A 27,608-nucleotide genomic window follows, 5' to 3' on the forward strand; every position below is an offset into this window, starting at 1 on the left:
ACCATCAAATATCTTGGATGAACTGAGTTTCTTATTTCAGCTTCCATCTACAGTGTAGAATTTCTTTGTTGTTTTCAGCCATTCAAGCCCACCAGAAATCAAGATAAGATAGATTTGGGGCTAAAAGCTCAAATTCATCAACGTTTATTAACATTCATCATATACACATAATGATTTATACAAACATCACAATGGCCAGAAATGTGTCCCACGTGGATTAATGCTCATTTTCCATTAAGGATTAAGCACTAAGAAATGGTTTTAATATAGAATTGTTTATCATTTAATGCAGGCACTCAGGCTTGGCTGAAGTACAGTTTGGGCAAACAGCCATATGTGATTTATTCAGATCAAAGAGAATCCTGTAACTCCACTGGGGCTGGAGAAGTTGGTTTGTGATGTCTCAGGAGCTGCTCATCAATCCTCATCAGCCAACATATGTATTACAGTCATCAGATCAGAACATGGATCCCTGACAAGATGTAATTAGGTGATCTTATTTTGAGATGCTAAGTGTCTCTTAAATGATGATGTGGTACGTGAGAATTACCATCGAAGTGACAGTTGCAATCAAAGTTACAGATCTGTCTCTTTCTGCCTGGAGAGGAACTGAAGGGTGCTCCAAAACTTTCAAGACACAGCACACCATACTCTACATGTCTCTACCCTTGACTCCAGTCTTGACTTTTTATCTGTTGAAGTGTATCATCTCGTGAAACGTCTTGACGTGAAGCGTGACGAGAACACCCATCAGTCTGGAAAACATTACTTACAGTTGACAACCACGTTGACGTATTTGACATCCGGCGTGGCGACGTCGTTGCTGGCCTTGCATTCGTAGCGACCCGCTTGGTTTCGCATGATACCTATAATGTCCAGGTACTCCTCGCCGTCCAACGGCTCCGCTGCAGAGAGGTGAAGGAGAGAGACAAGAGAGAGAGGGAAAAAAGGAAGAGGGTTCAAGACAAAGTGAATGTTTGAGCTCTCTGAAAATCACCTGACATCCTGAAAATCACCTGACATCCTGTTTACCACACCCAGGAAGTTATACAAAGCCAGCACCTTTGGCCTGTCTTTTTTCATGTACAGAGAAAAATCATCCATTCATCCTTTAACCATCTGCTTGAGAATCTAAAGTTTGTCATCTGATGAGCCTGAGTTTTGTCTGACATCTTCTAAGTTTCATATTCTGGTGCTATAAAAACTGATATTTAATTTTAACCTTTTTTTTAAGAAGAATTTCTCAGTGGGGCAGTGATACATGAGTAAATCTGGCCTCTCTTGAGACTACTGCCATTATTCTGTCACCCACATCAGTTTGGCTTTAGCTACTGTTGGAACAGGGAACACTGATTTACAATGATGGAAAAGAAACAAAATGGCCAATCTGATTTGGATTTAAGATTCTCTCAAAGCTTCAAGGGACGCACATAAAAGACACACATTTCATGGTTCAGACTGGTATCAATGAAGTCATTCATGTGAGCTGACGTCTGACCACAAAGGCGACTGTTTATTGTCTTTCAGTCGAACGTGGAAGAGGGGAGAGACGCATTCATCGGTCGAGTTGGATATACATTTTTAATCAGATGCATGGTGGCATCGTGCTGCACTTGGCTGTAAACACAAAAAGTAAAAAGTAACTGTGTGAAAAATGAAAAAAGACAGGTTGAGAGAGAAGTTCAAACCCTGCTTGACATACCTGGCTGATCACTGTGTGAAGCGGGCGTACCTGTGGGATTGTTGGTTTCAGCTGGGCTTATAAATAAAATTGTAAGATGTTTCAGTGTTGGACAGATGCAGGAGGGAGGAGGTTTGAGAAGCACTTCGCCTGATGGATACTGACGCCTAAATTTCTTTGAGATTTTGCTTTTGATTAAGATGCAGATAAATAAGGCATCAGTTTGAGCTACAGCGTGCTCCCACAGTCATAACCCATCAACAGAGGTGATTCAAATTCAGTCAGGTCATGCGGAAAAAACTGACTGAAAGACTTAGATTGACTCTTCAACACAAAGCACATTTAATATTCAGCAACTTGTTCAGCTGAGTTATATTAGCTGTTTGTCTGAAAGCATCAATTAACAATGGAACCATATCTGCAAATGTCAAACAAAACATCTGAACAGAGAGCAAGAAAACCACAGAGACGATCAGACAGATATCAGACTAATTGTTTAATGAGCAATCCGGCTAATTAGCCATGTAAAGAACACAGCGTCTCGGCGTCTCATTAGAAAAGATCTGCTATGTCTTATTAAGGATCTATGGCTGGGGTCAGGAAGAGGAAATGGCAAATTCTTTGATGAGCTGCCATGCTGATTGTATTTCATCTCTCACATCTGAATTTCTCGCTGGTGTGAGGACGCAGGCTCATCATTATTTGTGATGTGATATGATATTTTGCAGATGTGTGTGACATTGCCATGAATTAAACAGAAATGCGATAATTAATGCTGACAATTCTCTGCGTTTGTGCATTGTGTTCATTTGACCTGAGCACCCATTTTACATAGATTTTAAATGAAATTACGGGAAATAAAAGGAATCATCTGCTTGTAGCTGGTGTGCCAACAGTGCAGATCTCTGGGTATTTCTCAAAATGATACAATTATCTGCACTGAACGAGGGAGAGAGTCTCCAAGGACCCGGCAAATGTAATAACTACAATAACATCGACTGATACTTCCCTTAATCTAAGAAAATAAGGAGTGATGAAATCTTGGCTGTGGAAATAAATTGCACAGAGATCTCTGGGGTGACAGGGAGGGGGGAAAATGCACTGTTTGTAACAACAGTAAATGTCAGCGGTCTCAGCGGTGAGGAAAGTTCATGCTCATGTTCCGAGCGAGGGGCTGCAGGCTCTGTGAGACTGAAGCGTTGCACCCTGAGAAATGAACCGGCAACTGATTTGGGAGGTTAGCTGAAAAAAACAGCTGCTACTTTCTGCTTTGGCGAACACACATAAATGCTGCGTCATTTCACGCCGTAAAAACTCACAAAAACACAACAGGTACCAACTGTCTGACTTTTTACACGTGCCCAAAGCTCAAGCGCCGAATATCTAAAACCTGCACCTGAAGAATGACCTGAGTCGAGTGCACGATGGAGATGGAGGTCAGCTGATACAATATTATTTCATGCTGATTGAAAGATCAGTGGGATCATGATCAAAGTCTAAACCAGATCATATTTGGCTCTCCCTGGACGAACTGCCAGAGCAGCATGATTGGAGAGGTGTGATTGAAAATCTGTTGCCATGGAAATTCCATTGAAGCTCAATCTCTTCTTCGGGCTGCTTTGGTTTGGTGCTGGATGAAGACAGAGAGAAAAAGCAGGTGACGGCAAAGATCAAAGAGCAGAGAGGAGAGAGGAGAGAGGAGAATTTAAATGACGAGATGAAGAGGAGGAGGCTCCGCTAGTTTTTTTACTAGTTGTAATCTCACCTGGTGTGTGTGTAGATAACGGCTCAATCATGACGGAAGAACGAGACGTGATGTATTGTCTTAAGAAACAATTAATTGCAATACAACATGACAGGGATCTCGGGAGAATACAACTTCCTGCACGTGAAGTGTGCGCTTCACATGTTATCTTTTTAATGAAGCGTAATGAAGATAGATTGGTTAATCTCGTCTAGAGGGAGCTGATTGGAGTATATGTGTGCATGTGTACGCACACATGCCAGTGCCTGAGTGTGTGTGTGTGTGTGTGTGTGTGTGTGTGGAGGCGTAATGTCTCTATGGTGAGCGTGAAGCGTGCATGAAACGCACTGGGGTGCAGACACATTTCCTAGGTTTTTCCTGAAGGTATTCAGGGAGCAGTCAGCGCAGTGACTGATTCAAAGTGTGCACATTAGAAAAGCCCCATGAATCCTGGCATTACACTATATTATATCATTACATTTATGCTAATCTGGGAGGAGGAGGGAGAGTGGGTGACAGAGAGGAAGAGGAGAGACTGTACACCGATCAGCCACAACATTAAAACCACCAGGTCCTCCTCCTGCTGCCAGACCAGCTCTGATCTGTCTGCTGGATCCTTTGGGTCCTGTGGGCTGCAGGTTGGGCAGGAGGGGGGCTGATCAGTGTGGACAGATCCACACGTACAGACTGAATGAATACCTATTTAAATGAAGGCAAGATCGATTACACATTCTTTCTCTCTCTTTCACTCATACGCAGCCTCCTCCACCTGTAAATGTATGAACGCAGGTCAGAGTTTGAATCCCTGTGTTCGCTGCAGGAGTTTTTCTCTTTCTTCTCCTCTCTAACACTAGGAATAGGGGGCACTCAAGTGTTGGTAGCCTTGACTAACTCTAAAAATAAAGCTCACAATGAGGAGCATGGAGAATACGCAGCAGAATGCGCTGCTTATTATTTTTACTGTGAGAGAACAGCATTAACTGGAAGAGAAACCTGTGGTCAGAGAGGATGTTTTAGACCATTGAACTGTGAAGATAAAGATCCCCTCAAGTTAAAAATTACACTTCTCTAAAATATAAATGTTCTACTGTGTGTTTGATCACCTGGATGCAGCTATCACTCTGCAATGAAAATGTTAAGTGTCATAATTCGTTCCAATTTTGTGCTTGTAATAAATTTTGAAGAGCTGTCCCATCTTAGGGGCTGCATATCTCATTTTAGAGTGAAACTATTCCATGATTATTGGAGAGAGAGCTGTACACCCAGCCTGCTGAGATCTTAAATAAATTACCTTCGCCGAGCTGCGTCTTTTTGAGAAGCGTTGTTTTAAGAGCTGTCAAAAAGTAATACCTGTGATGTGGGAGTTTGAAATGCAGTGGGTATAAACATCAAAAAGTACATGGGAAACTCACTCTGCTCTGGATACTGTAAATGGAAATCGAGTAATAATCCAGACTTACAGGAAACATCTGCAAATAACTGAGTTATACAATGAAGCTGCATTACAGCTGAGCGCTTCAGCCAGCTTGTCTCCTAAGCCATTATCATCTGAAAGCTTATGAAATTTGTCTGAAAACTAGAAGAAAAGGTTGAAAGGTGACTGTCCGGAGAGCGGAAACGCGTCCAGCTCATGGCTGAACGGTGGCAGGAAATCAATTATTGGTTTTTTTTGGTATTTTGATAGGAAATTGAAATCTGTTCTTTGAACTCGCCTTTCACCCCCACCGAGCTCAATTTGTTTTCCTGCCATCCTCTAATTTGCCATGCAGCCTGGCAGCAGCCATTCTGGAAAGACAATGCATATAATTGCTGTGTGTTTCCACACGTTATTCTGTTGAAAGCCCTGCGGCCTTTGGGATATGCAACAGCAGGCTTTTGGGAGAGAGCTGGGAAGAGTTGAGGAGCCTGGAAGAAGTGCACTTCTACAAATGCCTGCTGGGTACTGATTTGCATTGCACAGGCAGTTTTAAGTTTGTGTGAACAACTTCAAGTTTTCCACATCAATTAAAGCACTCTGTAGGTATGAGGGACAGCGGTGGGATGGGGGCGTCAACACACACTCTGTAGGTCCATACATGCAGACATGCCCCCCCCCGACCACCTCTCAGAGCAAGAGAGGGGAGGCAGAAGGGTGAGGGACGTGAATCACAAACCAGCAACTTCAGCTGGCAACTGGATGGCGGCCATTTGCATATCCTCATGCATCATTCATCAGCATCACTTTACCACAGTGCGAAACATTACATTTATTTTGCAAATGGTAATTTATGTAAAGCAGCTGATTTGAGAAACTTCAGAGTCGAGTAGCATAAAAGACCCTGCGACATTTACTTTCTTTTGTCTGCATGAGTGTGAAAGTGTGTGTCCTGGTGTGTACCCGTCACTCTCCTCTGAACCTTTAACTCTCTCTCTCTCTCTCTGTGTGTGTGTGTGTGTGTTTGGACAGTTGGTTCTGGCTTTATCTGACGCAGCCACATGGCAGCTATCTTTCTGTCAGGAGTCGCTGTGATTTAAATGACGGGTCAACACATAATTACAGAGCAACTGTCCTCATCAACACATTCCTCTCAGTGGAGATAATGAAAAGACGACTGAGCTCGCAAACTGAATGAATCTTTACAACTTTATTGACAGTGTTGCTGAAACCAAACAGGCCATGAAATGCAGATATATCTGTCTATGGGGAATAATGCTGCTGTTTTAAAGCGACACTGCACTCTGCTGCTGTTACGTGAAAAACAAAAAATCTTACGTGTTTCTGACTCTCACGTAGTTTAGGAAAAGTCTTGAGCTGTTATTCCTGCCTTACTGTTCTATATAAAAGGTACGAACATGGGCATTAATGTGTTTATTACCCACAATCCTCTGCCTTCTGGAGCAGGAAGTGCTGTCGCTGTAACAAACACACCAAACTCTGCTCATGAATTCTTGATATTTTAAAGTTTCCTGGCTGGATCTCAGAGATGAACGCTGGTTTTTAATGACTTCTAAGTCTTTTTAACTCATCTGCAGTTCGGCATCACTCTGGAACTTGCTGGGTCTGATTCCAGCAGTTTAAGCCGCTGACTATCACTCAGTTAGAGGGAGATCGAACAAAAGTGTGGGAGGTAACGAGTGTAAATGATAGAGGTTTCATTCTGTCAGTGATCCATCACAATGACTCTGAAGCTGTGATTTTAAGGTAAAACAGCAGGTTCAGTGTAAACAAGCAGGGCCACCGTGAAGAGGGGTCTTCTTCATGTATAAGTGGGATCTCTGTTTAAAAGGGGCTTTGAAATGAAAGCATGAAAACATCCTGGTGGGGCTACCCTTGTTAATGTGCCTTGTTTTATTGCCTGAATTCCACCGTCCCTTGGCAGCAACACAGCACATCTGAGAAGAAATCCTACGAGAACAATATCTTTTCAGCAGTCTGAGGACAAAGGGAGAACTTCCACTTCTATTCACAAGCCATTTGCTACCACTGCTGCTGGCGGTGCAGAAATAACACAGGTGTCGGAGCCAAAAACAAGACGGCTGTTTATTTGCCGCTTCTTGAGCCGAGGAAATGATACGCACGGCGGAGCGCTGCAGCCGTCTGTTTTTCTGAACGATGTCATTCCACTCTCCGTCTCATTTTCCCACTCTCTCCTTCTTCTTCTTCTTCTTCAACTCCTCACATGCCTCTGTCATGTTTTTATAGGCAGCTGTGATGTGGCTGTTTGTCCTATTCACGTCTGAGGCCTTAATAGGAAATTAATTGTTGATAAAACAGAATAGGGTTTAGTGATTGAATTCCCATAAAGGAGAGTCAGGTTGTCTGCTTTTTCTTCGACTCGGCAGATAAACAGATCGGGGGCTTTTGTTGCGGGAAGACTTCTCATTACTGCCCGGATAGATTCTATGGGCTTGTGTTTGCCATGGGAGAAGAGGCTTTGTGTTGAGCAAGGATAGCAAGGTCAGGCACAGAGTATCACTGCTTTTATCTGCCTTCTCTCCTCTCCTTTCTATGTCACACCAACACCCATGGGTTCATGCAAAGACACGCAGACACACGATAGCATCGCCTGTCCGCCCACGCCTCTTCACACCAGAGATAAACTCATAATTACTGCGTCTCTGCATGTAAAGCTTGGTGAATGTCGTCAGAAGGTGCACATAAAGATAGACGTCCATGGATGTGTGTGATTAAAGAGACGTGCTGCTGGCAGGCCAAGGATCTCCCCTCGTCGTGTGCACTCATCATCCCACATGGCCGTGACTCTATCGGTTTTATTTAGTCACTGGACGCAGCACCTGCATAATCACCTGTAAATCATTTACCTCCCGCAACAATCAACGTCTCCATCTTCCTGCACTGTAACTGACATGTGACACTGGTCCAAGCTTCTTTAAATTGTGCGTCCTCTTGGCAGATGTGGCAGATGTGGCAGATGTGACTGAGCCTCTGAGGTCGGGACGCCTGGAGAGCCGTGTGCAGTCACTGAGGCTAAGCTAGCTGCTGGACGGTCAGTAAATCCCTCCAAATTGTGCGACCGCCTGCTCGTTAAACCACAGAAGTAAAAGATGTGAAGTGTGGGCGTGGAGGGTTTGGATTTGTTTGAAAGCACAGAGGTGAGTAATGAATGAAAAGGAACTTTGTGTTTAATTACATGCTAATTTTTTACACTTTCAGTCCCCACATTCTTCCCATACTGAGAAATAATAATGTGCAAGAATAATGAATCATTTTAATAAAATATCAGAGGTGTTTTTATGAAATACGTCATATAAATGTGACCATTAATGTTGTATTAGATTATTCTGAAATATTTTGATGCTTTCCCACAAACTGTCTCCTAATATTCAGACTTCATTATTAAATATTACACCTTTTTCTAAAATTAATTCTCCTAATATTTACTTTGAATTTCTTTGATCCTCTTCTCTCCAGCAGTGCTCTAGATACTCCTACATACAAGATAAAGTGTGCAACGATTAGTCGATTAGTCGATTAGTCGAAATGTCAAAGTTGATACATAACTGTGAGAAAAAGCTGCTTTTCTTGGTCTTACATTATGGTAACCTTAATATTCCTTGGTTTTGGATGAAATAAGTCATTTGATGAAGTCACCTCAGGCTCAGAGATGTTGGGATTTTTCTCATGCTTCATAAATCAAACAGGTTAATCAAGAAAATAAGAAGAACATCTGCAGATAATTTGATGATGGAAATAATAATTAGCTGCAGCCTCGTTAGTTTTAACCAGTTTGAAACGTGCCATATATCTGAATCTTTGTTGTTCCATGAATGTGAACTTGCAGCGCTCTGCACTCTGCACACATCGCCTCTGGACTGTCGTAACGTACCGTATATACGTGCTGGGAAGCTGTCTAACATGTCGCTCCCACAGGTGATCGTTTAGGTTGAGTTCTGGGGACTGTGCAGGCTATGGGATATTACTCATGCCCTTTACATACACATCAAACCATCATGTTTCTCCCTCTCATTTAATCTGATTTTTCCTTTAAGAAGGGTAGAGGACTGCATGTGTCTCCATGCTCCTCTCCTGCTTCTATTTCTTTACCTAATGTGGGGATTCAAACCAGAAACCTTCAAGTCGCGGGTTCACTTCTCCTTCAGGCTACTGCCTCCCTGAGGGAGCTGTGTGACTCAGAGGCTCCTGGAAAAAGTGCTTATGGATGGAGAATAAAAAAGTGCTGAGTTTCTTACAGTTGTGACTTTAAACAAGCACGAGCTCCGGTGTTGAGCCGGCCCAGCGGTGACTACACCTAATGAGGCCGGGTAGACACAGGGCACGCTGCGCTCGTGCTGCTCTGCGCGCCGCGTGACAGCAGACTGATTTCAGACCAGCTGCTGACGGCAGCCGCCGATCGTAAACAAACACGTGAGCGGTGACAGTCAGCAGATCTGAGGCCTGCTGAGAGACGGATGAGCAGCTGTCTTCTGTTGCTTCCCAGAGGGCTGGTGTTCGACTGACACACACACACACACACACACACACACATGCTCGTGCACAGCTGGAGACATGGAGCAGGAGGTTTGACCCGGGTTGCTCTGACAAGAACCTGTCACCACCTTACACTTCACTCCCACAATCAGCAGGCTTGTCAGCTACTCTCCGTCACTGGCAGCTTGTCACACAATGATGTGTGTGTAAGTGTGTGTGTGTGTGTGTGTGTTTCCTGCCTAATCTGCTCACCCACTCCTACTACGCGGGAGTTACACTACTGAGGCACCTATGTATCTCCACTCCTGCCTGCTCCACTCCCTCCTGGGAGACAGAGATATGTGTGTGTCGTGCTGCACTCTCTAGCTCCATGTCTCTCCCCCGCCCCAGACAGTGAGATGAGGTGCAGAAAGGACAATTGAAGTGACTGTCATACTCTGCTGAGGGAAGAGATGGGAGGATGATGGAAAGAGGAGGAGACAGTGGGAGTGAAAATGAGGGAGACGGAGCGACGGGTAAGGATGGATAGGCAAAGAGTCGCAGGCAGGAAGAGGGAGAGAGAGAGCTCTCCAGACAAGGTGACAGACCTGGGGAGACTTTCCTGAGCCCTGGTCTTGGAGCACGGCCGACGCTGCCGAGGCCGGCGTAGGAGGAGTGTCAAGGGCACTCAGCATCAAGCCTCTAAAAGGCTGCCCTGCCAAGCACTGTTATAAAAGGGTTATGACTTCATTATTCAGCCGGATCATATAGCGTAGGAGCGTGGGCTGCGGTCCAAATCAATTCATTTGGACAGATGTCTTTGTTGCAATGAAACTGTTGTGGTAGATTCATAGCTTACCATTTACAGTCAGCTGATGCTACTATCCAGAGCACCTTAAAGGGATCAGTGTGTTGCTCAAGGACACTGCGACAGTAAACATGGCCGCTGACGGACAGGTAATAGGTGCTGAGGAGTTTACACCCCTCGATATTTTGGTCACCTTTCGCAGGCGTTGGTGCATGCGGCCGCCAGGGTGCAGCATCGTAAATAAGTCAAAGCGTCTTTATGACTTGAATTTAAATCTTACTGCTCCTCTGAAGTCCAGATGTGTGTGTCTTTGCTCGAGTGGCTCTGAGGTTCACTGTGGTTGTTCTCCCTGCAGCGCCAAATGACTGACAAACCCTATTACACCAGAGAGGTGAGAGGATCTCCAATGCATAATTGAACATTAATTAACTACTGGAGTTACTATAACTAATGATAAGAATGATTGCACATCGAATGAAACTGGCCATTTTGCATACTAAAACACAGGTCTGTTCTTTCTCTCTCCGTCTCCCGCCTGTCCCCTTTTTTCTTTCTCCTTTGTTACTTTCTTTTCCTTCCCTCCCTGAGGATAGCATAACTTCCACCAGCTCTGTTTCTTTCCAGCTCTGTGTGGGTCCTCCTCGTGTCATGGAATACCAGAGGCAGCCAGAGGGCATGTATTTTTCATACTTGTCTGACTTCTATTTTGGTGGTCCGGGAGGCGTGCAGTGAAGGATTCCTTGCTTGACCAGCGGCTCCATTTCCCCCCTCATCGTGCTCGACGGGGTGCCGCCATTCTCCCAGCCTCCCACCACCCAGGACCTCAAATCTCCGACCTTTACCAACTATTCTGGGGGAGCTGTGCAAAAAAAAGAAAAAGAAAACGGGAGTGGACTCAAGCTGGGAGCCAGCCAGCTAAAGAGATCAACACGCTTGCAGGTTTCAGCACATGCATGTCGTGTAGACACACACATGCTGTACTCCTCATCCACCCTTCTCTTTTATCCACTCTCCTTCTTCCCACCCTGCGAAATGTCCCCTCACCTCTTGCTCTCCGCGCTCTATCGATCATTCGCCCCACAGGTCTGAGCGATGAGCTATTCGGTCAATATTCACAGCAGTGCCCACGCAGAGGCCGAGCAAAAAGTGTAAAAGTACACGAGCTGCGAGACAGCACGCAGGTAAAACAGATGTCACGCTGCTTCTGCGGACAATACTGTACACTACGTCCACCTCTGATCTTCAAAGTCTCCCTTCGGCAACTGGAAGCAATTTAATGAGACACCCATACACAGGACATGATGGAAGTTAGCTTGGTTTGTTCTGTGGTTTCTCAGCAGGTTATCATGATAAACTGAATGGAGCTGAAACCAGTCGATATTCTCACTCTCAAATTCGACACTTCCTCTGCAGTGAAAGTATAAAACGATGGCGGCGCTCCTTCTCCTGATGAATTACACACTGACGGAGGGGAATCCAGTTAAGAGCCATTAATGCTTATTGATTCATAAAAGATATCTTCGCATCAGAGACAAGGAGATGAGTCAGAGGACTTTTAAGCTCAGATAAAACAGCAAAAAGCAGTAAATCGTCCAAATTAAATGACAAAATAAATCATTTATAACTGCTACATGGGGGCTGCGGTTTTGGTAAAGATGGCGTCATGCGTCTGTTAAAATCACAGCTGAACAGGTTCGGTTTGATGTTGTAACTGTGACTGGGAAACTTACACAACCTGCTCTGCACACAGGGCGTATTCTAACACTGTAAAATAACTCCTCCTTTGCTCCTTTCTCATATTTACTACAGCTGATAGAAAGCTTTGTCACTCGAACAAAAATATATGTCATCTCGGGACAATGCGTGAAACATCAGATGGAACTGTGCTTCAGCTAAAGATAAAGGCCGTTTATTATTACAGGTTCTTATTTGTGATTGTGGTAATTGTCCCACTTTGCTTGTTTTCTAAAAGCTAAAAACTAAAGCTTTAGGTGAAGTGGAGCAGGTACCAGTTTAATAAGCACCTTGTTTGCCTGCTAAAGTCTGCATCCTTACTCATAATGAAGCATCTCCTGCATCATTGTTGTCTCAGATCATGCTCAAAAGGTTATAATATTTACCAAGCCGTGGTTTTCCTCATTTCATTTGATAGCTCTCTGCAGGCTCGGCACAGCGGGTCCAGAAAATCTCTGCCTCAGACCTGCTCTAGCGATGTAATATGAGACCTCGGGAAAATTCATTCAATTCAGTCCCACAATCCCTTAATTACGAATGTAGCTCAGTGATGTGCGAGCAATAACCTGCCTGCCTTCATGTCTCAATGACAAACACAGTGTCTCTGAGTCTAATTATCTATATACATAAATGTCCTCAGCACTGAATCTGATCTGTCCAGCGTGCCATTCTGTCATTAAGAAACCTAACGCGTCAGTTATAATCTAATTAACTCTGTGATACCCGAGCGACACAGGCAACAATAACAGAGAAATAAGACTGTGCAGCGCTGAGAAAGAGCAGTTTCAGCTTGGATGGCCTCGTAGAAACAGACGACAGGCGTAATCAGTGTGGACACCCTGAGAAACCCTGCTATTAACTATCTCATAAACAAATCCTGGGATGGAATACCAATTTAAACAGTCGGCTGAAAACGCTCCACTCCAGCATCCAGGGCATCATTTGTCACTCCCGTCATGTGAATTGTACGAGGACTGTTTCTGAGAAGTTTTACAGACAGAGCTTTACAGCAGACACATTACTAAGCTGACTTGTTGCCATCTGCTGTTTCACCACTTCCTGCGTTGTTGTACTCTCGAGTTTTACAGGTTTTTTCCGTTTGATTTCATGCAAACAGTTTTTCTTCTTGCTCCTTTAGTCTCTCCTTTGGCATAAATTACATCTTCAGCTTTGCAATGTTTGGAAATATATTCTGTATTTCGACTTATGTACATGCACTGCAGTTATGTCTCAGTGGTAAAAACACCTCTTGCTAACACTGTGCTTACACAGTTGTCATGAACGTGCAGGTGTGCTTAACTGAGACTAGCGCTGCGAGTAATGATTAATTTCATTATCCAGCAACGTGTTAGTCATTTTCTGGATTAACTGATTAAATGTTTTGTCTAAAAAATGTCAGAAAATGGTGAAACATGAACCCCAAACGTCTTTAGATGGTAAAATCTTGTCTAACAATCCAAACCCCAGAAATATTCACAGTACTAAAGACAAAGAAAGCCAGAAAAGATTCACATCAGAGAAACCTGCAGCAGAAAACCTTGACATTCTTCTCTTTAAAAAACAATTAATCACTTATCAAAACAGCTCTGTCTATAAACTAGTCGATTAATGGACTAATCTAAACCACTACATTTCCATTAGGTCTTCGTGCACAGCTCTTGGGCTTCCTCAGCTTTAAAGTTAATGGTCACAACAGCAGATGGGAGATGGGCACTTTAGAAGAAAGTGCTTATTTTTAGCGAGAGTAGAGTGCTTTGTAAGACAAAGAAAACTTTAGCTGACCGACCACAACAGGAAAGAGGCAACAAGAAGACAAACAACGACAGCGAAGGGAAGGTCGACTCATAGCTGTAGCTGCTGTGGCTCTTTTCCACTGGGGCTTTTCTAAATATGAATAAGTGTCAACGTGTCTTTATTCTTCAAACAGGAAGGCACAGTTTGTTCTTTTGTCGAGCCCGTGCAGATTGGTTTCCTTTAAATAATTTCTCATTTAACACAAACGATGCAGTTCTGAGGAAGAAAACAGCGTTATCATCTGTCAGACCAACATGTCAGGATGACTGTCATTAATCTGGAGGACTGAAGTCTCAAAGGAAACTCTCTGCAGGAATGTTTGCTTGTGTGATTGGGAGTTCTTGTGAGGACGAGTCTGAGTTCCTGACTTGTGTGTGGGCATTTACTGAATGGGATTTTGGCAGCTTCCCATGGTTTAATCTTTGGTTTAGGGTCAGAATTAGATTTAAATTGAGGGCCGGGTTTGAATTATGCATGTCACGGTCGGCGTGGACGTCACTGGAGGGCTTCATACAGAAAGAAACACAGGGCATGTTAGCGTGTGCTGAGTTTATCTTGTTCATATCTTCTCTGTGTGTGTGTGTGTTTGTGTGTGTGAGTACCACAGGATTGTCACACATTCACACACACACACAGTCACCAGCGTGAATATGAATATGCATGTGGTTACGCAAGAGCGAGCTCCAGCCAGATCTTGGCACTCGACGTATGGACTCGACAAATTCAGGTTGAAAATGACCCGCACTGAAATCAGACTTGGCTTCAGCTGGTTAATAAAGACTGGTTAGGCACTGTGAATATTCATCCATTAGCCACTTAGTGTATTTTAGCTCTGACTGATGATCCGCTGGCCTCCAAACTCCCCAGATCCCAATCTGATGTACCCACAGGACCCCAAAGGATCCGCTGCCAATGTCCTGGTGCCAGACACCACAGGACACCCTGAGAAGTCCTGTGGTGTCCCAGCAGATTACAGATAATTAGGCAGCAGGAGGGGGTCCGACATAATAATAGCAAGGTGGTTTTAATGTTGCAGCTGATCAGTGGATGCCTCGTGTGTTTTTTACTCATCACATCTCTTTACACTCTTACAACCAAAATCTAATTTATTTGCAGTGAGGCAGACATGTTGTTAGTAAGTTTCAACTTGAGATTGATGCTCACGCTGTAGGGCTGAGACTCGTCTCAGGCTCCGAATAAAAGACTTTGCGTCTCGACTTGGACCGGCATTTTGTGAACATCTGTGGTCGCAGCAAATAGCTGAGAGCCTCGCTAGCTGAGCGAAGCGGCGTTTCCGCCCAGGCAGGCAAAGGCGTGAGGCTGTGAGACCACAGGCTGCCAGACATCATTATCTCTCTCAGCAGTCCCCCCACACGCTCTCGAACTGGGTTAGACTTATGGATTCTGGGGGGAAAGACACCCGCAAAACAACAACAACAACAACAACAACAGTGCCAATGTTTGCAAATGGTGTGGGACCCCCATCTCAGGAGCCACATGTGCCTGTGTAGACTTACAGGATCCAATCCTGCCAGGATGCTGACAGGATTCTCCTTTTATCACACTGTTTCTGTTTCCCTGTTCATACTCTTTGAGTAAAGAACAAAGACTTGTCATAGGTGGTCTGCCCACTTCTTCCCCAACAAAACAAAGTGAATAATGAAAAGAAAAGCTATGGTATTGAAGGAACTGTACAGAACTTGCAGAGGCGTAGTTACTAAGGCCGAGTCTATTGCAGCTTGAAAAATCTACTATTGGGTATTGCTTTTTCCTTCCCTCTCTATCCATGTCTCCATTCATTTTCCTGGAACAAAAGCTGCCTAAACTTACAAAGAAGCTGTACCCACGGTAACTTTGTGACCTCTTCAGTTTTGCAAAAAGAAAATGAAAAGGAGCTCTCTGTTTTTACACTAAAGATCTGTAAAGCAGCCGGTTAGCTCCATATGGCTTGCAGGATTAGGCCGAACAAAATCAACTCTCCTTTAATACAACCAGACAAAAGAGGCAAATATACCGAAGTTGTTTCGCTTCCAGGTGCGAGAAACAGATGTATTTGATGAAACACGTCTGGAGCGCTGACAAAACGATGCAGTAATTGATAAAGACACACAAACAGAGTGGCTTTCAATCAGCGCACGGCCGTTATGAAGCCGAGATCTTGTCGACTCGAGCATCTCCATTCATCACACTACGAGCTTATCAGCGGTTGGGGACATTTATCATTTCTCTGAAATTGGATTAAATCCCAAAGCAGCCGTGTCACCTCTATCTGAGGAATGCACATGTATGAAGAGAGGTACAAACACACCTGTACCAGAAACTCTGCCTGTGGTTAAATAAACAGGCCTATACACCTGCATCTGAAACTGTTTATTTAACAGAAATATCAGTATTTGTCAGGTGGCAGCTCCTTTACAGGAAGGTGTCACATACTCAGTAAAACCCCATGGTTTTCCACTGGTGTATATAATGTCCAGCTGGGTGAAAAAAGTGTCTGTCTGAGGGAGTTTCATCGTTAAGGAGGTTTTTACCGGGAGCAGAATTATCCACAGAGGCCTGCTCCTCTCCAAAACAAACAGACCAGGTGATTAAAATCGGTAAAATCACTGAATAAAGCAGTTCACATTAAAAATCTGTGTTTTTCTGGTGCTCCTCAGCGGACTCAGGACTCCAGGAGGGCCTGTGGAGCTGTTAGCTGAGCTGCTGCTAACCTAACCTTAGCTCAGCTTGTTTTTCAGAGGGTTTTTACTGGGAGTCGAATTATCCACAGAGGTCTCCTCTTCTCCTAAACAAACATTAAACCAGTAAAAACACTGAATGAAGTAGTTTGATGTTAAAAATCTGTGAGACATTGGGTGGACACAGTACGTCTTGTTTCTCTGATAACTTAAGATCCAGACGTCTGATGGCTAAAATCCATCGCCTGGTTAAAGGTTATGTATATAACCTTATAAAAAGTGACAGAGGTGAACTCTGTGGTCTGAGGAAGCAGTGCAGGTTGAAAAAGTGAAACTCGAAGGTCAAACCTAGCGAGAAACACCAGGTAATTTTTACTGAAACCACCTGTCATTGTGAGAGCAGGTGAAATGAACCACACAGTCCTCAGAGCGTGAAGGTAAGAACCACAAAACTGACCCATCTGAAATCATCATATTGAGCCACCAGCGGAATAATGGTGAAACGAGCAGGCAGTGGTTCAGTATGTCCGCCTGACCATTACAGCGTTTGTGCCTGAGTTTAAGGACTTGAACAGAAACATGTTCTGCGTACACGACTCTGGAGTCATTACATCACTGCACTCCGTGGTCGAGGACGGCTTAATTTTCAGTGTTTTCTGCCGCTATTTATACTCTACACAGCATATAACAGCATGTTTATGTATGTATATATATGTTTATACGTTCTGCTGCTCAGTAAATAGACAATAACAATAATTGAACTATTCGCCTGCCTGAATCAAACCAAAGTCTTGGAAGAAGTGAGGTTGTGAATACAGTTGGAGGAGATCCTAACTACTGTTAGGTCACACACTGTGTCAGGCTTGGTGAGAATAACACCTGTGCAACATCAGTGAAACTTTACTGTAACTGCACTCTTCATATTTGTTTCCATCCTGAGCCCTTTACATGCAGCAGGAACGTATGTCCTCAGAGAGATTTATCTTCTGAGGGTCACTCAAAGAACAAATTTGTCCTGACTGACATGACGACAATGAGCACTGATTGGATGGTTCTTACCTGAGGGGTTGAGCAGCCGCCAGGTGATTGCAGGGTCCGGCCTTCCACTGGCCAAACAACTGAGTGTCACGTTGCTGCCCTCGTTCACTGTGATGTCTTCTGACACTTTGTAGATGTTGGCAGGAACTGGAGACACAGGAGACATGACGTCAGGGTTAATACGAGAGGCCGAGACCTCTGCGAGTTTAACAACGGACATCTTTGTTCTTTTTATGTAGCTTAAAATACCGAGCATGTTTTATTCATCCTTCTCCAAAAAACACAAGTTCTCTCAGCGAAGTTGCAGCGAAAACTCAGCTAGTTTACCATCACTCCCACAGCATCCTTTACCATATCATCACAGACACTTAGCTGTAAAGAGAGGTTAAATGCAAACACCAGCTGACCTTGATCCTCTCAGTTGAAAGGAAGTTTTTAGAAAAGCTTTTTTTTCCTGCTGCTATAGCCCTCAGAGGTACTTACAGTAAACTTTCTCAACCCAGGATCCAAATAAGCAATTTAATCTCCTGCCCCGGGACCTGAGCTCATGAAAACAGATTGCTTCTCTTGTCATACGGGGGACCCACCAGACGCTTGGCACCGATTCTGAGTTCAGACGCACACTTTCAGAAAAGCAAGGCTTTAATACACAACTCCGAAAATTTAAAGGTGAGATGAAGAGTCTTTTGTGAACGTGATGTTCAAAGCAACACGGAGCTATTTCGTCTCAGGCGCTGCGTTTTAATGATCATCCTGCCTCGCCATCACCATCTACTCCCTCACTCCTCCTCGCTGCTCTCACTCCCACACAAACAAACCGAAACCTGGAGAGGAGAGGGAGGAACCTTTACTCTGGCAAGGGAAAAAAAAAACCCCAGCTTGGGTGAATTAAGAAGGAACAGTGTGCTTTAAAGTGAGTCAGCAGCTAAGATGCAATCAATCATGAAGGTTGTAGAGGGCATGCATCAGTGTGTTCACAAACTGTGGGTGAGGAGGTTGGGATTTGGGATCGTGCATGCAGATACGCAGACGCACAAATAATGATCAATGAGTTTGGAATATGATGAATGTTGGAACGTGTAGAGTGCGGGCGAATGAAGAAGGGTACCTTTGTTTTTCATCTCTAAACCTCTGATATGTGCATTTACTATTCTAATTTCAGGCGGTCGGTCTGCACTCACTCAGCAAGGTCACAGCTCCTCAATTAACTCTATCATTCCCTGCAAATCCAATGCTAAACTCAATGTCAATGTACGTCCACTGAAGTGCCGCTGACAGACTCAGATTGTTATTATAAGTGACTGACAACATTATGGAGAGAGAGAGAGCTTTTATTAAAGAGAAAGATCCTTTTTGTTTAACCAGAAACGTAGCTACTTATCAATACCAGACTCCATTGACAAAAGCAGTAATTTTAGCGAGCAGAACACAGCAGCTGCTGAGATACCGTTTGTGTTATTGTGTGGTACTTTTACTTCAGTAAAGGATCTGAGTACCTATTCCACCACCTGAAAGTCACACAATAACACAAACAAACTAACAGATGGAGGTAGAGGTATTCCAGCAGTTCCTGTGTTCTACTCAGTAAAATCACTGTTTTTCTTAATGGAGTTTGGTTGAGATAAATAGTGACGTTTCTGGCTAAACACAAAAAGATCTTACTCTTACATAAAGAGGTCTATCTCTGTAGGAATCCTCTCATACAGTCTGCTCTGTTTAGATGTCTGATAAGATGATTTCAGGTGGACAGCTGCAGTTTATTTTGCATGTTACAGGTGGTTAGTAGAACAGGAGGTAGCTGGCAGCACCTTTAGTCACATGGTTTGACTGGAGTAAAAGTTGAGTGAGTTTGAATGAAGGTTTGTTGTTGCACTTGATTGGTTTTTGCATCAGTTATGGTTTCGTTGGCCATAAGGGAATCGCTGCTGTCAGTTACACAAACAACTTTTACACATTTCATTCATTAGTTGGATTACTGTTCTGTGACGAGCAAATCACATTTGACACCCTGAGAATTTGAACAAATGCATTTTTTAACCTGATTTTTCTTGGTAAACCCAAACTCTTAAATAAATATAATCCATCATACATCTTGGTTGCAACTTTTGACATCAAATATTTATTCATTTTCAGACAGCCATGGCTATTCTGAAAAAGTAAATGTACAAAAAACTTTTGCAAACTTTTGATTTGCTCTGCTTCCTCTCTTATTTATCGTTTGTCTCATGGGCAACCATTGTTCACCAGCAGCAGCTAGATCTATGATCCACTCTTGACCTGCATTCATCGCCTGCTGCGCATCGAGCACATTCACAGTATCGGCTTGTAAATTTAGAAATAATCTGAAAACATCCTTGTGCATCAGGCAGACGAAAAGCAGAGAAACACGTCTCTGAATCACTTGTCTTTTTTCTGTTTCTGAAGTGTCAGGATGCTTTTAAAGCCACAGGAGGTGTTTTCAAGTAATTAACAGCTCTGTAGTTCATGGTCTGTCTTTAAATGTTTTCATTACATTCTACCTACACACAATCAATTCTTCACTACACTTGACATCAAGAGGAAAGGACACCATCTCCTGAATGAACTGCTGTGTTATGTTTGAATGTGTGCACCTTGTAAAGTGTAACTTGTGGTGTTAATTAATGCTGTTGGGCTCCGAACAGAAAACAAAGACAAGAACAGTGTATATTACCCACGATCCCCTTCTCCCTCTGGAGCAGGAAGTGCTGTCGCTGCAACAAAACCAAACTCCATTTAAAATTCTAGATATTTTAAAGTTTCCTGGCTGGATCTCAGAGATGAACGCTGGTTTTTAATGACTTCTAAGTCTTTTTAACTGATCTACAGTTCGGCATTACTCTTGAGCTCGCTGCTGACTGTCAGTCAGTTAGCGAAGGGATCGAATTAGAGCGAGAACAGGTGCTCAGAGGCATTATTCTCCATTTTACAACTCGCTGAACCATCAAAATGACTCTGAAAGCTGTTTTTTTTAGGTGAAATATCTACATAAACTTGCTCTAACACTAATAATAATAATAATCCTAAATTCAAAATGAGTCTGTGTTTGAACCTTAATGAACTAATAAACTTTCCAACTGCTCTCAAAAAGCATGTTATTTGCGAATAAACAATCCAGTAGACCCTCTAAACTCCAAAAAGGTTAGATGAAGAATTAGACTTGGAGCCATTTCCTATGAACTTAAATTGGATTTGCAAATATGAGCTGAAGTATCTTTTTCTTTTAAATATAACAACTGCATCAGAGTTATGAGGTAATAAACCTTAATCAGCACAGATTGAAATGAAACCGGCTACAGTCTCTACGCATTAGCTTCACTTTGTTTAGACATTCAAATCATTTAAGCAGCAAGGGTTGGGCAGTAAACCATTAAGTCTTATGGGTTACCTGCTTAAAAGTGTCAACAACAGCACAATTGGTTGCAAAAAGACCAATTGAGAAGTTACAGACTCCGCCAGCTCTCAACAACTGCTGCATTAAAGTTACACAGAGGCTCTGCTCCTGTTGTGAGTATTATCCACGCCAGCAGGTGTGGTGGCTTCCCCCTCACAGCGAGGCATGATTCCAGTTTCACACTTTTAATTTTAGTGAAGCTGCTTTCAAAACTTGTCTTGAATTTATTACAAAAAAGAAAGAAAGAAAGAAAGAAAGAAAGAAAGAAAGAAAACCCCACCAGGGTTTTTGCGTTGGCCTTGCTGACTGTATAACTAACAAAAACACATATGGGAAAAATGGAAAAAACAAGAAAAAGCGTTTAAGAATGCAAAGCTGCAACACATTTCTGACAACTACATCATGTGGGAATTCATGTGCTATTTAAATCCAGCAGGACGCACTGTGTTGAATTGAAATAAAGCTGCTCCTCTGCATCGACCACGTTCTCCAAGAAACAATATTTCTGTGTCTCTCTTTCAGATTGTTTCTCCAGCAACGTTATTATTGAAGCTTTGTCTCTGTGCAGCATCACTAACAGCCTCCCCCCCTCCTCCCTCTATCAAACACACAGAGACACACAAACACAACACACCCCCACCCTCCAAGTAACCCATCTCTCTAATACCAACTGACAGGACAGTCACAATCGTGCCAAACAGCATTTTAAATGAAGTCATACAGAGTTATTGCTGTAGTCAAATGACAGAGCCAAAATGAAGATGTGTTTTCCAGATATGGGGAGATGGAACGAGGGGGGAGGTGGTGGGGGAGGCACTCGATTGAGGTGACAAAGAATCCAATTGGCTTTTTTTTTTTTCTCCAGCTCAAAAACAACCAAAGCGTGGGGGCAGGAGGAGGATGGAGGGATGGAGGAGGATGGAGGAGGGTAAAGGGGGGTGGGGGCGACTGGAGAATTAATCCTGGGACGCACAGATAAAAATGGATCGGGGAGGAAACAACTGCTCATACTCTGATAACCCTGTCACCCCCACAAATGGGAGGCAAGTGGGGGGAGAGGAGGAGGAGAGAAAGGGGAGACAATAGTGAAAGAAAGAAGTGTGAATGACATTTCAACTCTTTACGGCCTGGTGTGCTGCTGTCAGCGGTGAAGGGGGGAGGAGGGAGAAGAAAGGAGCTGAACTGTAATCTTAGTCATAGGTCAGCCTTCAAGGAACAATGTTGGAAAGGGCAGCTATTCAAAAAGCACTTTACCTCTGCAACTGCAGGATGGATGAATCCCATAGAGATACACTGCACTTACACTGATGTTTTTCCTTATGGCTGGGATCAGGTTGGGAAAACTGTGGCGTAGAAACGAGCGTGGGCTTAAAAACCTGTCACATTTAATGTCACGTTACGTACAGACAAGATGCACAGGCACACACCTTGGAGCGTGTCTTCTACGCCATTTATTCTGCTTTAATTTCAGTCTTGTCACCCCACTCCACAAAGTGGGAAAATAGAATAAATTACCATTCATATCCAGATATCACAAGCTAAATGTTTCCTGACAGAACCCTCCAAAATAAGACAAAAATAACGTCCTCTCCGGCTAATGATCTCCTGTTTGGTTTGGTTTTCCCAGTTCCTCAAAAAATAATAAATCTCTGATGAAAACGTTATAAATACACTGACCTTGCTTTCAACTCTAATTTCAAACTTCAAAGACGGAAAGAAAGGAAAGACAGAGAGTGAGAGAGAGCAGGAGTAATAATTATGGGGTGTGTTGGTAGGTTTGTGCGTTAACTGTCCATGTGACCAGTTATTCACTATGAGGGGGAAAAGGGAACGGCGCCTGCTAAACTGGATTAACAACTCCTATCATTATAATCAAAGTTGATTCTACAGCGTGAACCTTCTAAAATAATGTGTCTGCAAATAAGGACGACACGTTAGGACGGAGTATCATCAATACAAACAGTATCAGCTGAGCGCTGCAGAAAACCAGGCCGGTATATATAGAAACTCTGTTTGTATTGGACTTGATTAATGTTCAGAATCGACACAGACATGGAGGGAGAGGCAGGAGACTGGAGAGTGTTTCTTCCTTTGTTTCCTGCTTCCTCTCCTGCTGTTCCACCTGTGTACCTGCAGCTGATCATCCAATCAACACCTCAAGCCTCCGCAGTGTAAAGTACCCGACTCATTCTCTCAGACTCCGCCATGTTTTTCTGTCACCAAAGCGCTCTGTGTTTTTTTTCGTCAGTTCCCTCTCTCATGTCAACCCTCTCGCTCTGCCTGAGTCTCAGATTCGCCACAGACGGCTCGCCTGAAATCCTACAACCTCACCTCCAGTGGCCTGGTCGGATCCTCAGCCCTGGCACATTTGTCCATTTACTCTGGTTCTCAATAGAACCCAGCAGTGGAAAAAGAAACCAGACCAAGACCTCTGGTTTGGTTTGTTTGCACCCAATCAACGCGGCGTCCTGTCAAGTCTGTACAATGTCACCTCTGCTCCTTTTTACCTATTACAGGTGTGAAGACGTAACACTAACCAAACCTTATCACCACAATTTCCATGTGCAGAAAACAGAAAGCAGAGAGTTCATCCTGGATGTACAGAAAAAAGAAAACGGAAACAAAGCAAAGTCATCAAATATAATGATGGGGTTGAAAAATAAAAGCAGGTTGGTATTTGTCGCTCATGCGTACACACAACTGTGTGCAGTGAACAGTGGTGAATCCCACCTGCTCCATCTGCTCCTGCACAAAAATGCTGATTTACAACAACAACAACAACAAAATCTCCCCAATTTGCCTTATATGGGAAATGACCTCCTGACACCAAACAGACTGCACTTCAACATCAGGAAATAACCAACCCAGGTGATTTAGAGTCGTCAGTTAACCAAACCTGCATGTCTCTGAAGCTGGAGCATCTGGAGGAACGTGCAAAAGAAAAAGCCGGGGTTCAAACACTGGTCTATTCTCTGTTGTATCAAAAACACGTCGACGTTCTTGCTCGGTCCGTCTGCGATTCAGGCGTACGGAGCATGAAATTAGCCTCAGAACAGAAGCAGGAAGCAGCAGGTAATAAAGAAGGCAACCTTGCCCACCTGGACTCTGTCAGATTGCTTTATATTCAAACTAAACTCTTCGTTACCGTGCGAGAATTACTGCACCAAACTCTATTCTGCTCTTTTAGGACAACATACAGGAAACAATAAACAACGAGACAGCTTTGAGCTTCGACTGTGAAATCCATTCTCTTACTTTGCCCCCGTCGGAGTCTGTTGCTTAAAACAACAAAATATCTGTGACTCTATGGACACAAAACAAGAAGCAGTGTCAAAATAAAAGACCGTTTTGTGGTGTTAAAGTGAACTGTGTTTTTTACAAGCACAGTTACAGCTTTATTTCGAAGACATAAAGTATTGTGCAGCAATAAATCATCCATACTGTTACCAGCTCTGCGTCTACCACTTTACATGTTTTGTATTTTTCCCCCTGGGCTCGTTCTGTTCCCTCATACATTTAACCCCCGCTGGCTCCCAACGTGACATTTAGAGGAGTGATGTGGCAGCGGGTGCAGAAGAGGCGTGCGATTATGCTCAGCTAATTTGAAACCATTAGAAGATAATCAGGAGAAAGCACTCGCAGCTCTTCAGCTTTTAGCTTTTAGTGCTTGGAAGCTTTACTACCAATTACCTGCTTTCTATAAAACAAGGTCAGCCCAAAACCTCCCCAACAAAGAACAACAACTTAGAGAACGGACACTTGTACTTGTGTGTACATGATTTTCACCTCCTGTAATCTCCTGTTATTGCAGAAACTTAGCGATCAACAATCTGAGAGTCATGACCATTCAGACGGGGCTGAAGAGGACTCTCACACAGAAATCCCTGATTTATCTGCTGCAAAATTTGCACCCTTAGACATAATAAGGCTTACTGAAAGACCGGAGAGAGGGGAAAGAAAAGGCCAAAGGAAAGAGGAGCTACCAAAGGAGAGAATGTAATCTGTGCTACATCTCCAAATGACTGCAATGTGCTCGTGTTGATAAAGAATATCTCTTTAGATTAACACTAAGCCTGGTGGCTGAGCTGTCGGTTGTACTCTTACTACTGAATCATACACACACACACACAGTCGTATGCAAACACACACATTTTGTTTTCTGTGGTGTCTTCTCATTCTGTGTTAATATCCACTGATCCCCTCATGTTGACACTGTTAATCGACGTAATGACGAGATACATCTCCACACACACACACACACACACACACATTTTTCCTGTGCTATTGCGTCACAACATGCAAAATAAAGAGGAGACCTAGGGGTGTGTTTTCTGCAGCCACACACACACAAACACACTAATTCCCCTCTGCAGAATTGAAAGGAGGGAGAATGCATAGGTCTGAGAAGTGGGCTGACTCTGCTGTTACTGCTGCAGGAGCTCAAGTGGCCTGACGATGCTGCTGGGCCTCCTCCTCCTCCTCCTCCTCCTCCTCTTAGCTGTTGTGAAAACAGAGGAGAAGAGGTGAAGGCAGATGAGAGAGAAAGGTGATGACAGAGAAGACGATGCCACCTTCTCCCCCATCCCAAACTGTAGCCGTCAGCAGCGGCAGCGCTTTAAAAACCCCAAGATGCCTGTGAAACTTTCAAAGGAAGTGCTGGATATGACACAGATGCAATGGCCCGCTGGAGGCGCTGATGGAGGCAAAGGAGGAAAAAAAAGAAAAGGATCATTCTCTGTGCTTTTCTGAAGGAGAATTTCCTCCATTTCAGACCTGTCAGGTTTCCATCTGTCCCTGATTCGTAGACCTCGGTCTGCTCGGAGACAGCGAGGTGATTAATTAAGGAGATGGTTTTTCAGTCTGCGTTGAGAGGTGTTTTTCCACTCAGGGTCCTGCAAGGGCAGCAACTCGTAAATCATGTGAAAATTTAATTGGTGTTTGCATGGAAAGAAGGAAAACAAAAGGTGTGAGGTAGAAATGTGCAGTAGCTGTTTTTGCTAACAAGCTCTACACAGGAAGCAGCGGAGGGTCCAAGAAGAGAAAATGCTACAGATAGTACTTTTTTTTTTCTCATAAAACCAACTAATGGCAGCTCTTGCCCTTGTGAAAAATGTCTGTGTTTATATATTCCATATGAGATGTAATTCTTATCTTGGCCTAACGGAGGTACCTCTCTAAATCCTTTACCTCCTCAGGAGCAATGGCTTTGTACTTTAAGCTTGGCATCAACAAAGTGTGGAGGGCCTGCCAAAAAGGCAAAGCAGATTTTGCATTCAAGCCATCAGATGATTTAGAGGCTTACGATATCATACAGCTCATGATAATGAGAAAAACAAAGATGGCTAGACAAGCTAAATCCAAGGTTATAGAATCTTGGCTGCAACGGCCGCCTTTCCCTCCACAGGTTCCATTTCTTCAAATGTTTAATACCACTTCCTGCCCTTTGCTCTCCCACTTCCAAATACCATTCCTCATTATGTCACTTTGTCCAGACAAGGGTTATTGGAGATCACAAGCCCCCCCACAGCCTGTATATGTATGCGGCTCGGTTTAGATGCCTTTTATGCCCCAACACTTCCCATTTTCCTCGCAGTGTGAAACCACCAGCACCTCCTCTTTCTTATTCTAAAGCTATTTCCTGTCTCGTCCGGTGCAGCTGCTTCAGCAAAACCTCAGTTCCTGATGGAGAGACAAAGGTGGAGAGCAAATCACTTTTCTTTCTTTCTCATGTTTGTCTCGTTGCTGCTCCAGTGAGAAAAACAAAAGAGCGATTATATATATCTACACATATTTTTGTGTAAATAAAGCTTCAAACCAAATCTCTATGAGCTGCTGTGTTTCCACAACACACCAGTAACACTGACACTGTCCAGAGTTCACATGAGAAAACAGCTGTAGACAGTATTTTATTGATTTATGCAAATTCAAAATGAAACTGGGAGTTCAAAGCAACAACACACTGTCTCATTGTTCACTCCGGCTTCAACGGGGATCTATCAAATTACAGCCTGACGTACTGTGGCGTTCAGATTGCCTTTCAGAGTAATTCCCCTGATCCTCAGAGGCCCTAAAGGATGTTACATGGAAGTCAAACCAGCAATCAGTACTAATGAATCAATACTACCTGATTTGGCCTCATTCACTTCAATTCAGCGGATTAAAGTGCACCCTATACAAGGGAGAGTGTCTCTGTATACATCTGTGTGGGTTCACCAGTGTTTAAGTGTGTGTATGTGACCATTAACAATTCCGATCCCTCCCCAGACTAGAGGCCTCCAGACTCCTTGGTTAGCAGCCATTAACTTTTAACCTGAGAGTGGCTCCAAATGTTCCTCATTTATTCCAGTCTGCAGCCTCGCTGATGGACTCTCAGCGCTCTCATGCTAATGACGAAGGAGCAATGGGATCAACGTGCAGAAACATAACAACATAATCTGTATAGAAGGAAGTTCACACACCCAAACAGACACATAAAGGAGGAGCTGCAGATTATCTGACTGTACAACAAATGTATGAATGTTCCAAGAAACAAAGAGGATATTTCATCGTGTGGTTTTGCTCTAATTATAGGTGAAAACAGTGTTTAGTTAGTATTCTCCAATTTGTTCCAATTAAATAACTCAGCGTAGCAGCTACTGTATCCCAGAGAGTCTTTCAGTCACTGCATATGAGTTCAGCTAATTTTTTCTTGCATGCAAGTGTACATTTCAACAAATATGGAGAATACTTTCCAATCATAAATTAATATTTACTTGGGTTTAAACGGATTTCTGTCTTTTTTTTCCCAACAGTTCCTCAGAGGAAACTCTTC

At 43.5% G+C, this 27,608-nt stretch overlaps 1 protein-coding gene across 2 annotated transcripts in view; it reads right to left on the bottom strand.

The window, feature by feature from the left end:
* Positions 1-27,608, bottom strand: part of lsamp (limbic system associated membrane protein) — a 423,678-nt gene that overhangs the window by 13,030 nt on the left and 383,040 nt on the right. For both annotated transcript variants that reach the window (XM_051065384.1, XM_018682211.2), the window contains 2 exons: positions 17,407-17,532; positions 774-905 (listed from right to left, as the gene is read on the bottom strand). In XM_051065384.1, coding sequence (XP_050921341.1) covers positions 774-905; positions 17,407-17,532 — 258 coding nt within the window. The remainder of the gene's footprint in view (positions 1-773; positions 906-17,406; positions 17,533-27,608) is intronic.

The sequence above is a fragment of the Lates calcarifer genome, linkage group LG21 (assembly GCF_001640805.2).
Source record: "Lates calcarifer isolate ASB-BC8 linkage group LG21, TLL_Latcal_v3, whole genome shotgun sequence".
Taxonomy (NCBI): Eukaryota; Metazoa; Chordata; class Actinopteri; family Centropomidae; genus Lates; species Lates calcarifer.